At 40.4% G+C, this 14,914-nt stretch overlaps 2 protein-coding genes across 4 annotated transcripts in view; one reads left to right on the top strand and one right to left on the bottom strand.

Annotated features, from left to right (window-relative positions):
* Fhos (Formin homology 2 domain containing) overlaps window positions 1-11,323 on the bottom strand; it is a 74,355-nt gene extending 63,032 nt beyond the window's left edge. Inside the window, exon 1 of the mRNA XM_070208429.1 lies at window positions 11,204-11,323. The gene's annotated coding sequence lies outside the window, so the exon portion shown is untranslated. The remainder of the gene's footprint in view (window positions 1-11,203) is intronic.
* On the top strand, window positions 416-14,210 carry Prm (Paramyosin). Of its 3 annotated transcripts, XM_002046738.4 has the most exons (9): window positions 416-791; window positions 1,326-1,382; window positions 3,665-3,751; window positions 3,812-3,978; window positions 5,801-6,672; window positions 6,741-6,868; window positions 6,937-7,049; window positions 12,878-13,493; window positions 13,568-14,210. In XM_002046738.4, the coding sequence occupies exons 1-9, from the start codon at window positions 669-671 to the stop codon at window positions 14,042-14,044; spliced, it is 2,640 nt and encodes an 879-aa protein (XP_002046774.1). In that variant the 5' UTR covers window positions 416-668; the 3' UTR covers window positions 14,045-14,210. The 3 variants fall into 3 exon arrangements, with proteins under 3 accessions (XP_002046774.1, XP_032290335.1, XP_015030868.1); XM_032434444.2 differs by lacking the exons at window positions 416-791; window positions 1,326-1,382; window positions 3,665-3,751; ... (4 more) ...; window positions 12,878-13,493; window positions 13,568-14,210 and adding exons at window positions 7,744-7,853; window positions 7,940-8,040; window positions 8,782-10,159; XM_015175382.3 differs by lacking the exons at window positions 416-791; window positions 1,326-1,382; window positions 3,665-3,751; ... (2 more) ...; window positions 6,741-6,868; window positions 6,937-7,049 and adding an exon at window positions 8,782-9,889.
* The last annotated feature ends 704 nt before the right edge of the window (window positions 14,211-14,914 follow it).

Genomic DNA, 14,914 nt, shown 5'->3' with positions numbered 1-14,914 from the left:
GACATCGGCTAATTACAGGTAAGCGAAATAGAAGAGCAACAACAACTTGGAGTTTATTTTGGGTGCTCCGCAAACTGGCGTGAAAATGCGTTCACACTAGGCGGCAAAAAGCCAAAAAGAAAATCAAAATCAAAGAATTTTCCACACAACTGAGCAATTAACACGCACGTAGCAAAGGCACGAAAGCGCCCCCTAAAGGGAAAAACTCACTCATTAAAACGAAAACGGCTCGGAAAATGCTCAGGAGGAAAAACTGCCGAAAATAAGCGGATAATTTGAAAGCACACTCAAACGTATAGAATAGAAAGAAGAGGAAAAAAAAAAGTTGCGAGCCGAATGCCGAGTTCTTCGGATTTCGTTCAAATAGACGAATTCACTAGCGACCCGCAACCAAATAAACGAAATACTCTTTATTCGAACGACAACGGGATCTCTTGTTCAGTAGATCACCAGCCTTACTCCGACGTTTATTACGAATTATTCGGTGACTCGGTGACAACTACACCCAAACTGCGTGCGGTGCTGTAGAGATTTGATTGAAGGGAAAAATTCTAAAAAAAAAAATAAAAAATAAAATCAATTTCTATTGACGCGAACCAAACGCGTAACGAGCGAGAATTTTTAAGAAATCGGTAGAAATCAATCTGCATAATCTGACATAGAACAAAATGTCGTCATCGCAAGCTGTACGCTCCTCGAAATACTCCTACCGGGCCACATCCACTGGACCCGGTGGAGCCGATGTGAACATCGAATACATTACTGACTTGAGCTCGCTCTCCCGCTTGGAGGTAAGGATCAAAGGATCGCCGGAGCAGGGGATCAGAGTGCAACTGGATATGCTCGAGAAAAACTGAAACAGAAAACTCTACAAAAAAAAAAAAAAATAGTGAAAAATTGCCGTTCGATTGCAAAAGTATCTTAAAGTTGTTTAAATCGAATGTATCTGTGCCTAACTGACTGCAAATGTATCTAAACCTCGTAAAAATGTAGATATGTATATGTATATACGCACAAGTATGTATGTATATATATGTATGTGTGTGTGCACCCGCCGCGTTTGTGTGTGGAAATATAAATTTCATTTCGAGCAAAAATATCTAGATACATATATACGTGCGTACCTATATATACATATGCGTCGGTGAAAATTATGTAACAAGCACCTCCGAGATACACATTGAAAAAATGCGATAAATAAAAATACATATACGTATATTTGAATTTTGTGCAAAAAGTAAAACAGAAACTCGAAAACTTGTGCGAAAATTAAAATGAAAACCTCAATTTCAACATGAATACAAATATGATATATTTTCTTGCAGGATAAGATCCGTTTGCTCCAAGATGATCTTGAAGTTGAACGTGAGCTGCGTCAAAGGGTAAGTTATCAACTATTCATAACAATTATATTAAATAAATATTAAAATGGAAAGTAGTAGAAATGTCTAAGACCCAAATTCCAGGCAGATAACATTTACGTTCTTCGAGAAAACCTAAACGCTGTAAGGTTTTCTCACCTGCTTAAGGGCGGCCAGAGGAAATTCCTCGGCAAGCGAAAGCGGGATGCAAACGATTTTCACTTTTGTCGCTTTTGCAAATGTCACCCTAAAAACAGCAAAATATGTGGAAAAGCAAAGGCAGCAAATAAAAAAAAAAAAAGCAAAGAAAAACAAATTAGAGAAAAGTCAGTACAAAATAGAAAAGCCGCGTAAAACTAGCGGCAAAACAATAGCTGAAAAAATCTGTGCACTTAAAGAGAGACAGAGCGAGAGAGGCTAAGAATAAATTACCCTTCGAGAGTTGTGCGTCGAACAAAATGATAATGATGTGCATTGAACTTCAATAGCTGTTTGGCTCTAAGGCGGAGCCATTAGCCAAACACAATAACAAATGATAAATGATTTTTGTATTTACATTTTCAATTTGCTTTTGCTTTTCCGAACAAAAAGTCAGGCAAATCAAAGCAAAACACAATGCAAAATGCAATTGTTTTTATTTTTTGCATATTTGCATTTGCAAAATGCCGTGCACTTCATTCATTGTTGTTGTTGCTGTGGTTGTTGTTGTTGTTTTATTGGGTCCCCAGTCTGTTCCTGTTTGGCATTACAAATTTAGAAAATGCGGCCCGGCCCGGCCTGGCCTGGCCTGGGCCCACGGCGCGTGGATTTGTTCGAAAGCAAGGCGTTTGTCTATATTTATATATATATTTTGTGGAAATAATTTTAATTACTTTTGCTTTATGGATCAGCAAACTCACACGCACACACACACACACACACACACTGTCTCACACAAACACACACACTCACAATATGGAACAAAATGGCTAAAATTAGCGCACGACATTCAATACACAGGCAATGATTAACTTGAGGCAAGCAAACAACAAAAATATGAACAACCGCAGCAGCAGCAACAACAACAACAACAACAATAACAAATAGAATAGAAAATAAAGTAGCCAAAAAACATGATCATCATCATCATCGACCTGCTCATCATCATTAGCAAAGAGAGCCAAGCAAAAGACTAAAAGAAAATTCGCTGGCACAGCTGAACAATTTTCTATGTAGACTGTCTTATACATATTGGTAGCCGTGTGTATGCGTGCTTTTTAAATGTGTGGGAAAATTAAATAATTTTCTTGCACATTAAAAGTTTTCACAGCAGACTGTCTGCCATACACACATAGCTAGGCAAAAGTATCTACAAGATACATATGGCGCAAATGGATTTACGTTTTGTACTTACGTGGCCTTTGCAGCAGCTTTGCGCTATAGACATGATATTAGAGCTGATTACACATACACATACACACACCCACATACACTCACACAGATTGCCAAAGCTGCTGAAAAATCGATGTCTATAGCTGTTTCTCACAGCCTTAGGCACTTTTTAAGCACCTGGAACTCATGTATAATTTGCAATGCTGCAAGCTGCCCAAGTTGCACACACAATTCAAGCAAGGCAATGGCTACATATTTAATTTTGACAGCTTAACAAGACTCGCATGTGCCCCAATCCAATGCAGTTCCACAAAATTGCAGCTGACAGCTCCCAAATGCGTTTCACTAGAAATATATATATATATAGTTTATATCACATTCTTTTTAATTACCAGAAAAAAAAAACTATTCGCAAATTTGCAGATCTTAAATTAGGTCAGCAGCGTAGAACTTTTGGAGGAAAACAAAAATATGCTATGTTTGCAGTTCGAATGAAATGCGTATAATAAAAATTCTTTAATGCCTTTTTGGAAATGCAATACATATATATTTATATGTACATGTGTGTGTGTGTGTGTGTGTGTGTTATATGCAGAGCTGCAGTGCGATATGGAGGCGATAGGTATAGGTATATATATATATACCTATAGAGATCTGTTGGCACTATGCCATTGTTATTTTGGGTGTTACATGCGCATAATTATTTTTGACTGATTAATTTGATTTATATATTTTATGGGCTGTTTGAATTTGCCGCAATGCATCATGGTCTGTGCATTGCGTGTGGGATGGCTAAAAACTGGCCTTAAAAATAGATATGCAGAATTATGAAAAACTACAGAGATAAATGTATGATATGCATATGTGTGTCTAAGCCAATTACACATATGACAAAAAATATTAAGCCCAAATCTGTTTAAATTTATTTGCAGATCGAGCGCGAGAAAGCCGACCTCAGCGTTCAGGTCATACAGATGTCCGAGCGTCTCGAGGAGGCTGAGGGTGGTGCTGAACATCAAGTGAGTAATCAGATCTAATTAATCAATCAACTTTTACTATATTGGTGTCTATTTTGTCAGTTTGAAGCCAACCGCAAGCGTGATGCTGAGCTCTTAAAGATGCGCAAGCTGCTTGAGGATGTTCAATTTGAATCTGAGGAGACCGCCACGCTTTTGAAGAAAAAGCACAACGAAATTATTACGGATTTCCAGGAACAAGTCGAAATCCTAACGAAAAACAAGGCTAGGTAGGAGCTCAAATAAAAAAAAAAAATCACCCACTCACAAGCAACTGCCATGTTTCATCAACCTCGGCCTGCTGGCCCCAATTTCGATATATGTATTTCCTTTTTGACCCCGAAATGTTGGACAAACATAAACATGCAATGTTCATGTTATTGTTTATTGTTTGATGCTGTTGATGAAGTGGCGTCAGCTGGCGCGGACTTTTCAATGTCTGCCGCAGATCAGTAAATTAGTAATGCAAAAATAATAACAACAACAACAACAGCAGCAAGAAGAACAACAACAATAGTGGGTAACCTTGCTTGGCCCGCTGACACCAAAAGTGAAATTTAGTTCATAAACAATTCATCAAAATTGCCATGACAAGCAGAAAAGCTGAAAAGCTGAAAATCCGAAAAGCCGCAACGGGAAAATATTCAACTTGCATTGCTTGCAAGTTCTATTGACACAAATTTCGTCTGCAGCCACAAAAATTCAGACAAATGTGGCATAAGCAAATGACGAAGAAAAACCATCGCATAGACACTCTGCTCTTTGCTACTCATATTTCCAAATCAAATATCCAAAAATAAATTGCAAAGGAATTTCGTATTTCAAAATCACACTCGCTCGCACACAGCCAAATTCAAGGCTGTGCGAGAGATCACAGCGAACACAGCGAACACGCGGCGTATGCGTAATATTGACTGCGCCTGTTTAACTTCCTGATTAAAATCCAGTTAGTCTGCATTCTATTTGCTTACTTTTATCATTTTTTTTTTGTTATTAGATCGTTCTGCTGCGTTCAGGTACACAAAATTCTTGCCTATGGGCGAGGTGCGCCCGAGTGTGCGCACTTTTGCCATAGACAAAACAGTTTTCTCGCTCGCGCCGCGCGAAGCTTCAGGCAAGCTTTTGCTTTTGCTACACACAAATAAAAACAGAAAATTTTTCAACGTTTTCCGCACGCACGCAACCATATGTTATTCCACAACAACAACAACAACAGCAGCAACAACAACAAAAACAACTGAGAAGAGTAGCGCATATTTTGGCATTTATTTTTAGAAAATTTTTTTTTTAATTTTCATCTACATTCTTGAGCGTTAAGTAGAAGAGAGAGTCGCATTGCTCTTCTTATTATTGTTGCTGTTGTTGTTATTTCTCTCTCATTTGCACCAACGCCCGATCCAAATATGTCTTTGATTGAATCATATTCAAAATGTGATGATTGTTGTTGTTGTTGTCTCTTTTCGTCCAATTGAAATTTTATGGAAATTCGATACGTTTTTCGCCTTTGCAACTTGTAGATGCCACAATATTCAATATTATTTGTTAATTATTTCTCTGACAAGCGCAGAGGTGACAAAATGTTTGGAATTTCCTTAGAATTAGATTAATTGAATTCTATTATGAAATTAAAATAGCTTGCTTCCAGGCACATGCACTTAACCTTAAACCTTTTAGCTTTTGCCTATCGATCGTAGAGCTTTCTGTATATTGTTTGCCAAAATAAAGCTTTTAGGGCTCCAGCCTGTGCTTTTATTTGGAACTTTCCGGAAAGCGGGCACAGTAAGCATTTTTCGATCGATAGGCAAAAGCTTGCAAGCATCAGAGCTTTCTGAAGGCTTGCTCGACACCGATCTCCGATCTAAGCTTGCTTCTAGCAGTTTTCAGCTTTTGGCAGCTTGGCCATGCTCTATAGAAATCACAGCTTGGCCGCTCTCCAATGCCGATCTCACAAGCCATGCCTAAGTATTGAAGCTTCAATTAGCTGAGCTTTTACTGAACTCGAACGAAAAAAAAAAAAACAGAAAACCATTTTGCTTGATCGAATGCTTACAGAGCCGAAAAGGACAAGGCCAAATTCCAGGCCGAAGTCTACGAGCTGCTCTCCCAAATCGAATCCTACAACAAGGAGAAAATCGTTTCGGAGAAACATATCCAGAAATTGGAGATCTCCATTAGCGAACTGAATGTGAAGATCGAGGAACTGAACCGCACTGTCATCGATATCACTTCGCACAAATCTCGCCTCTCGCAGGAAAACATTGAGCTGATCAAGGACGTCCAAGATCTCAAAGTTCAATTGGACACAGTCTCGTTTTCCAAGAGCCAAGTCATCTCCCAGTTGGAGGATGCACGCCGCCGCCTGGAAGACGAAGACCGTCGTCGCTCAATGCTCGAATCTTCGCTGCATCAGGTTGAGATCGATTTGGATTCAACTCGTTCTCAACTCGAGGAAGAGTCCGAGGCGCGCATTGACTTGGAACGTCAGTTGGTCAAGGCCAATGCCGATGCCACTTCATGGCAAAACAAATGGAATGCCGAAGTGGCAGCCCGTGCCGAAGAGGTTGAGGAGATTCGTCGCAAGTACCAGGTGCGCATCACCGAACTGGAGGAGCACATCGAAAGCCTCATCGTTAAGGTCAACAATCTGGAGAAGACAAAGACCCGCCTCGCCAGCGAAGTGGAGGTCCTTATCATCGATCTGGAGAAGTCCAACAACAGCTGCCGCGAACTGCAAAAGTCTGTCAACACCCTCGAGAAGCACAACATTGAACTGAAGAGCCGTCTGGATGAGACCATTGTGCTCTACGAGACCAGCCAGCGCGATCTGAAGAACAAGCACGCCGATCTCCAGCGCACCATCCACGAACTGGACAAGGTCAAGGATGCCAACGGTCAGCTGGGCCGCGAGAACAAGAAGCTGGGCGGTAAGTAAACCCCTCATCGAATCTTTGAATCCAACTCTTCAGCTAATTTCTCCATTCCTTCTGTTCAGATGATCTGCATGAGGCCAAGAGCGCCATCAACGAGCTGAACCGTCGTCTGCATGAACTGGAACTGGAGCTGCGTCGTCTGGAGAACGAGCGTGATGAGCTGACCGCTGCCTACAAGGAAGCCGAGGCTGTAAGTTCTATAAAAAAAGATCACTTGCCCGATGCCAAGCAACAGCTCACTTTTCATATACCACACAGGGTCGCAAGGCTGAGGAGCAGCGCGGACAGCGTCTGGCCGCTGACTTCAACCAATATCGCCACGATGCCGAGCGTCGTCTGGCCGAGAAGGACGAAGAAATTGAGGCTATTCGGTAAGTGTCAAGCTACTAAGACCCCTCCTGCTTGTGGAAGTTGCATCAAATGTCGGCACCACTGGCACAAAAATCAACAAGAGTTCTAGTCGAATTTGCCCGACTAGGAGATACTATGTACGGAGAAGCTACCTTTTTCAAAGTTCAAGCTTTCTTCAATATATACAAAAACAGAGACACACAGATACAAACGCACACACACGTACGTACGTATTTCATTTTCATTGGTACTAAAGGTCCGATCTTAATGAAATTATAGGGGCTTATGACAGTCTAGTTTGTGTAAATATCAGAGTATGGGAAATGGGGAAGTATCAAAATGTGAAATTTTATTTCACATACTATACGAGTACCCGCAGTCAGCCATGTCTCAGAGTCATGTCTCAAAGTCGAAGAGATACCGACAAAGAATATATAAACAATTACTAAGTATGGTAAAAAAGAATATATGTTTCGAACTTCTCTTTCTTTGAAATTACCCATATCGACGCGTTCACGTGGTGTGATCGGATGTGTTTCCTTCTGCCTGCTTAAAAACATTAGACCCTTTTCACACATTTTCAATGGGTATAGAGTATTGCAACCTTGTGGTTTCCGCTGCCAAAACGGAAGCATTCGCGCCAATGAACAAATCAATCGATTGATTTGCAATCGTCGCAATTGCCAAACAATTGATATCAAATTGACCCATTTAGCAATCAGTACGATTTTTATAGTTGCGCCAAAAGCAACGAACACTAGAATTTCCCAAAGAGCAGCAGCTCCTTAAGTCCTGCGCGGTTCAAATCCATAGAGAAGTAGCTGGTTCGCATACTTATACTACTTATAATGAGGTAGTCCAAAGACAATACCCTCAACTTTAAGAATTTTACGTTGAAATATTCATACAGAAAATTGCGCAGTTTTGTGATTACATAATTGGGACACTGAGTGAACTGATACCGACCAAAAGTTAGCCAGTCTTAAGACTGGATGAGTTCCAAATAGGTAGGTGAGTGAAGATGTAAAATTTTGAGCCAATTGTTGTACTTGGCAAGTGCTTGGGCTTTGAAAGATCAATGGAAACTGCTTTTGGAATAAGAAAAAAATAAGAGCTCCTAGTGTTGCACCTTAATTATCCGAACTATCCGGATTATCCGAATCGCATTAAAACATTCAAAAATGTTGTAAACTTTATAATTCTTTTTATATTGAAACTTTATAATAGTTATCTTATGCTATTTCTTAAACTACGTTTACCCAAACTTTGTTAAAGACAGCTGATGTTATGCCTAAGTTATCCCTTATCCATTAAGAGAAAACTTATCGTTAATAGAGCTTAGGATAAAGCTGAGGCATACTTCAGGTAAACCACAATAAATGGAGCTAATCAATCAAACATTTGGGTTAATACAGTTCCGGATAAACGAGGTTTTCAAGTTTTCAAGAAAAGTTTTCTTTCTTTTTTTCTATTCAAAAGAATTTGTCTATTGCGTAAAATGTGTGACATTTATTTTTTGTCAGAGTCTATGAAGACGCTGCCAAAATGAATCAATCATAGCCCAAAAAGCACAAACATTGACTGCCAACAGATACAATGCTCAGCATGATGATGATGATGATGTTGACAATGATGATGATGATAATGATGATGAGGTTGTTGTTGGTACATTGTCGTCATTATGTTGATGGCATTTTTTTTTTCGCTGTGGCAACACCAACAGCTGAACAAGAAACTGCAATCTTTTTATAGATTTCGACAAATTTGAAAATTTATTTGCGAAGCAGCAGCAACTGTTGCCAAACTGAGGACTGCGAAAGCGACAACAAAAACTGCAGCAGCAACAGCAGCAGGCGACAAAGCGACAAAGCGACAAGGCGGCAACAAAACAGCCCAGCAAAATTTAGCTTTAATTAGAGTATTCGTATAACTAAGCATACTCGCACTTGCACTCCCCTTACCCCTTTTCATTCCATTCATACCACTGCCACGCCCCTTAACTAAACACACACCCAAAAATGTCGCTGGCCCTGCAAAAGCGTCCATCGCGCTTCCGTCATTCAACAACATATGACGACAACTATGGCTATACCATGAATTTCTATCAGCCCATGTTGGACTATTTGGACGCAAAGGCGAAAGGCCTGAAGGTGCAACAGCCGCATCTGCCATGGAATAGCGAACGGGGCCTAAAGCAATATCGCTCCTCGAATACGGTTAGGCATTATAATGCGGATGAGATCGTACGCCTGTCGCGCACCTGCGCCGCACGGGCCGATGAGATTCTGCTTAGCTTTCGGGCACAGAAACGATCGCCGTTCAGTGTGCAGAAGCTCGTTGACGCAACGCGTGTGGGCAAGCACATTGAACCGGACACAGTTGTTGAGAGATCGCGCCAGCGTCGTCGTCGTCGTCAAGAGGAGCTCGAGGATTTAATAAAGCACGATACGTTAAAGATATTGCAGCGTGTACGCAAAATAGAGCTAGATAGTGAATTTGATCAAATGTCTGACGATTTTAAGCGTTCGATACGCGGCAAGTCCGCCAGTGCCATTGCCCAGGCGCTGCTCTCCGAATCGGAGCGTAACATCAAAAGTGCCAAACAGGATGAGGAGAACTATATAGCCCAGACCATGATACGTTCGAGTCGTGCCGCGTCCCGTGCGCGTTCTACGTCGCCGTTCGATTATGTCGCGGGCAGCGGCGGCGGTCAGTTCCGGGCCCATGCTGTCCACATGGAGCTAATGGATGACCGTCTGGTCGATAAGCTCGATCAACGCGTCTCCTCGTCGCTGCACAATGTGAAACGTCAGCTCTCGACGCTGAATCAGCGCACCGTTGAGTACTACGCGGATAGCAGGTGCGGTATAGAGGATAAGTGTTGGATTTGTCGCAAAGTGATGCGCACACATCCCAAACTCAAGGACTATACCTATATCTATTGGCAGCACTAACATGTCCCATCATTTTCCCAGCTCCCCCCCAAACCTAACACATCCCGCTATCCCCCTCCACATGCAGCTCATCATTTATCATTCATCCATAATATTGGCATAACGAATCTCTGGCGTTTTCAATTAGGTTCTAGCCCAGACAATTCTGAATAAATGCGAACATGTTTTTTTTCTGACGTGTAGCTCAATCTTCTTCTCTTTTTTTTTTTTTGGCTATACCCGCAATCTTCAGCCCGCAATCTTAAGTGTTCATTTCTTCCTCCAACTCTTCCTCTCCTCCTGTGTGTGTGTTTTTTTTGTGTCTTGTCTGCGAATTTATTTTCATTTCTAGACGCTTCTTTCACATTTCCCTCATATAATTCATGAGTTTTTGGCTCGAAAAAAAAAGAATAATAATTCGTATGTTTTCGGTTTTCGTTTCCTTCATTTGACGTTGGCCAACACTGGCCGTGTATCCATTGTTTGGTCGTGTGTAAATTATTTCTGCTGCAATTTCTTAATGTTCGTCTTGGCTAATTGCAAACGTTCCGCTGACTATTTGGCTTGCCAGTTGCAGCTGACCATCATAATTGTTTATTATTTAATATAATTTTTGTGAAATTTCGGGGTATTCTACAAATTGTTTGCAATTAAAGTAGAGGGTTTTCCTAGACTTGAATTCAAATTTATATATAGCAATAGATTGAGTAAATCTTGGCAGGAATGGGAATTTCTAGAAGATTATGATAATAATAAATTAATGTTAATATTTATAATTAAATAATTGAAAGACTAATTCCATAAATTGATGCTTCCCTCTTGCTGCTGAGTTTTTAGAAACTAGACAGAATATTTAATTACAATTTGTTTTCAAATCTCACCCAGCCAACATTTTAAATTCGAATATAAATATACTTGCAATATGCATTAGACACGATTTTTGCACCTTTGAAATTGCAATCAATGCAAGCACTATTAGGTAAATTTATGTCTAATGGATCTTATTTCGCACCCGCACATAAAAATATCTTTCGGGCAGGTATTTTGGGTTTGGGGGCTTTGCCTATTGTTTGACGTGTCCTTCAACAAATAATATCTTATTTTATATTTCTCGCACTAAAATTGATGTGCATGACAGCGAAAAGCAAGAGAATTAAGAAAAAATTCATCACATATTTTTGCGTAGACAATAAACATTGAAAACGAGGCAAAAAATTAAAATTAAATGAAAAAATACTTACGTTCGCAAAGCAAAACACAAGCAAAATACCTTGGCAACGCGACAACAAAGAGCGCACATAGATTAAGTAACTAAGAAATGGGCTACGTAGTACACTGAAAGAAAAGAAGATGACAAAAAATCAGAAAGGCAAACAACATGTGCAAACTAATAATGCGTATGGTACGGTAACGCATGCGATAACTTGATTTAGATTTAAGATTGTTTACGCTTATTATAAGGTTGAAAGTTTAAATAGGTTTGGTTAAATGTATTGGAAAGTTATTCTAGAGTTTTGGATAATTCGCGGATTTAATTTATAAGAACATTTCAGAGACATATATGTAATAAGAGTTTTGATAATAAAGGGAAAGACTGCTTAAAATCTTAGATATGTAGACAAAAAGAACTAGAGTTACATTTAGAGTAAAAGCCCCGTAACAGATTAAAAGCAACCATATTCGATTGATATTGAGATAGAAGTAACAATATAATATACTACCTTACCTAATATCGTATTCATAAGCTAAAGATCAAGCTAGATGAAAGCTATTGCTTACATAAGATGAGAGCAACAGGAGAATCTACTTCAGACATTAAATAAGAGATGATCGACTGACCTGAAAACGATTCAATAATGGGAAATATTTATAACTTACTTCAGAACGTATTCATATACCCAAATACTAGCTTGAGTACGCACTAACTGAGGGGAGACCTCATATGAAGATTTATTTGAAAAGATTATGTTCTGTATGTAGATAGAGTAAGAGGTCAGAACTGGAGATCTTGCTCTTAAGATCGTAGTTATATACGCAACTACGAGCAAGACTTATTTTTGGAGTGAGATTTCTAGATTGCAAAGACTAAGATTAAATTAGAATAAATGATGTGAGATCTCTAGCTTACTTTAGATTGTAGACAATAGGTATAATAACACATTTAGAGCTTTCTCAAGATCAGACTGTGAGCGTACTCCGTTAAAGGTTATATACATATTTTAATAAAAATAGATCTATGAGTAAGGGTTTGATGTTAAGTGCCGCACTTTGACTTAGCCCCAGCTGAGAACTTGCACTCAACTTGTCAAATGAATCAACTGTTGATTACAATTAGTTGAAAAACAAATTTTTGGCAGCACTCGACAACATTGGCAAGAGTAAGAGTATTAGCAAGCCGCTTTAAATATATATGTACAATATACATAGTATATGAGAAGAACCGCGTAGAGAATTCACCTACGCCTAAAATTAGACGCATGATGCGATCTGTCACAGACGCAGTTTGTATTTGGGCCCGTGGGTAGCTAAGGTAGTGCAATGCTTGGCATGTAAATGCGCTATTTGTGACAAGTTCGATGTCTTTATCAAGCGTATAAATAAAAAAAAAAAAAAATGCGCCGAACAATGCGATTTTTGACAATGCCACAAAAATCAGCAAACAGACAACAGCCAACAGCAACCGCAGCGACAGCGGCAGCAACAGAATCGAGCTGAATGCTGAGTGTTAAGAAAATGATTTTTGTGGGTCAGACATTGGGCCGAAAATAGCGCAGAATGCAAGCGAATGAAAGCGACTTCGAGGTGAGCTGACAACATTTGAGGGCAACTTCCAGCCGAGCCACTAAATGAACTATATAATACTCTGTTCGAACTGTTTCTGACCAATTGGGTATATATTCTGTGATTTCCTTTAGCAAGCAGACGAGCATTGAGATCGAACAGCTGAATGCGCGCGTCATTGAGGCGGAGACCCGGTTGAAGACCGAGGTGACCCGCATCAAGAAGAAGCTGCAAATTCAGATCACCGAGCTGGAGATGTCGCTGGATGTGGCCAACAAGACCAACATCGATCTGCAGAAGGTTATCAAGAAGCAGTCGCTGCAGCTAACCGAACTGCAGGCCCACTATGAGGATGTGCAGCGCCAGCTGCAGGCCACCCTCGATCAGTACGGCATTGCCCAGCGCCGTCTGGCCGGTCTCAATGGTGAGCTGGAGGAGGTCCGCTCCCATTTGGATAGCGCCAATCGTGCCAAGCGCACCGTCGAGCTGCAGTACGAGGAGGCCAGCACACGCATCAACGAGCTGAACACTGTCAATGTTAACTTGGTGTCGCTGAAGTCCAAGCTGGAGCAGGAACTGAGCGTTATCTCTTCCGACTACGAGGAGGTATCCAAGGAGCTGCGCATCAGCGACGAGCGCTACCAGAAGGTTCAGGTCGAGCTGAAGCATGTCATCGAGCAGGTGCAGGAGGAGCACGAACGCAGCATCAAGCTGGAGACCATCAAGAAGTCTTTGGAAGTCGAAGTCAAGGTAAGCGACAACTCACTGCGAGATCAATGCAAAAGTAGATAATATGTTGATACCATGCACATTTCCATGCACAGAACTTGTCCATTCGCCTGGAGGAAGTGGAGTTGAACGCCGTTGCCGGTAGCAAGCGCATCATCAGCAAGCTGGAGGCACGCATTCGCGATCTGGAGCTGGAGCTGGAGGAGGAGAAACGCCGTCATGCCGAGACCATCAAGATCTTGCGCAAGAAGGAGCGCACCGTTAAGGAGGTGATGGTACAGTGCGAGGAGGATCAGAAGAACATCATATTGCTGCAGGATGCGCTGGACAAGACCACTGCCAAGATCAACATCTACAGACGCCAGCTGTCCGAACAGGAGGGCTTCTCACAGCAGAGCACCACCCGTGTGCGCCGTTTCCAGCGTGAGCTGGAGGCCGCCGAGGATCGCGCCGATGTTGCCGAATCGAACTTGAATCTGATCCGCGCCAAGCACCGCACATTCGTCACCACCTCCACCGTGCCCGGCTCTCAGGTGTACATTCAGGAGACAACAAGAACGATCACCGAATAGATGATCACTGGAGACGCCAACACAAACACAAACACACACACAAAACACAAATACACACAACACACACACACACATTAAACACACACAACCAAACAGCAGCAACATTTTATAATTAAAAAAAAAAAAAAAAAGCAAAGCAACAAATAACCGACAACAACAGGAACAACAGCTTTCAGAAAGAAATGCAGAAAATGCAGTCAATTTTGAGATTTGAAGATATTTGCTTGAGAAAACTTTTATAATTTAAATTTTTTTCAGAGCTTGCGAGAGTTCGTATAGGTTATACATTATAAATACATAACACTACACATCTCCTATCTATTTATAATAATAATATTTTGAAGTTCATGTAATTTAATTAAAATAATGAACCTAAAATCATATATAAAGAAGAAAAGAAAAAAAACAAACAACAAATAAAATTACCAAAAAAAAGTAAAAGGAAAACTACAGAAGTTTTGCAGCGTTAGCGAGAGAGAGAGAGAGCGAGAGCGAAAGAGAGAGAGAGAGAGGACGAGAGTTTGCTTATAGAGTTGGCTGATTAAAATTTAAATGAAAAATAAATGAAATATATGCAAAATATGCAAAGATCAACCAATCGACCCAACAAAACGAGTTACCCGAGTTACAACCGCTTCTGCTACTTGTTTTTAGTTCATTTTATGTTTAGTAGGTAAATATCTGTGTGCTCGTAACGAATTGATTTTACAAATGATTAAAAGAAAAACGATTAAGAAAAACTGAGCAATTTTCATATTTTTACTTTGTATTTTGCAATAAAAACTGAATTTACTTATATAATAACAACAATAACAACAATAACAAACTCAAAACGAGTTGTGTACTAATTGGGAAATATCACAAAATGAA

This window comes from Drosophila virilis, chromosome 3 (assembly GCF_030788295.1).
Source record: "Drosophila virilis strain 15010-1051.87 chromosome 3, Dvir_AGI_RSII-ME, whole genome shotgun sequence".
Classification (NCBI taxonomy): Eukaryota; Metazoa; Arthropoda; class Insecta; order Diptera; family Drosophilidae; genus Drosophila; species Drosophila virilis.
The sequence above is the reverse complement of the archived record's forward strand: the minus strand, read 5'-3'. Positions and strand labels throughout refer to the sequence as shown.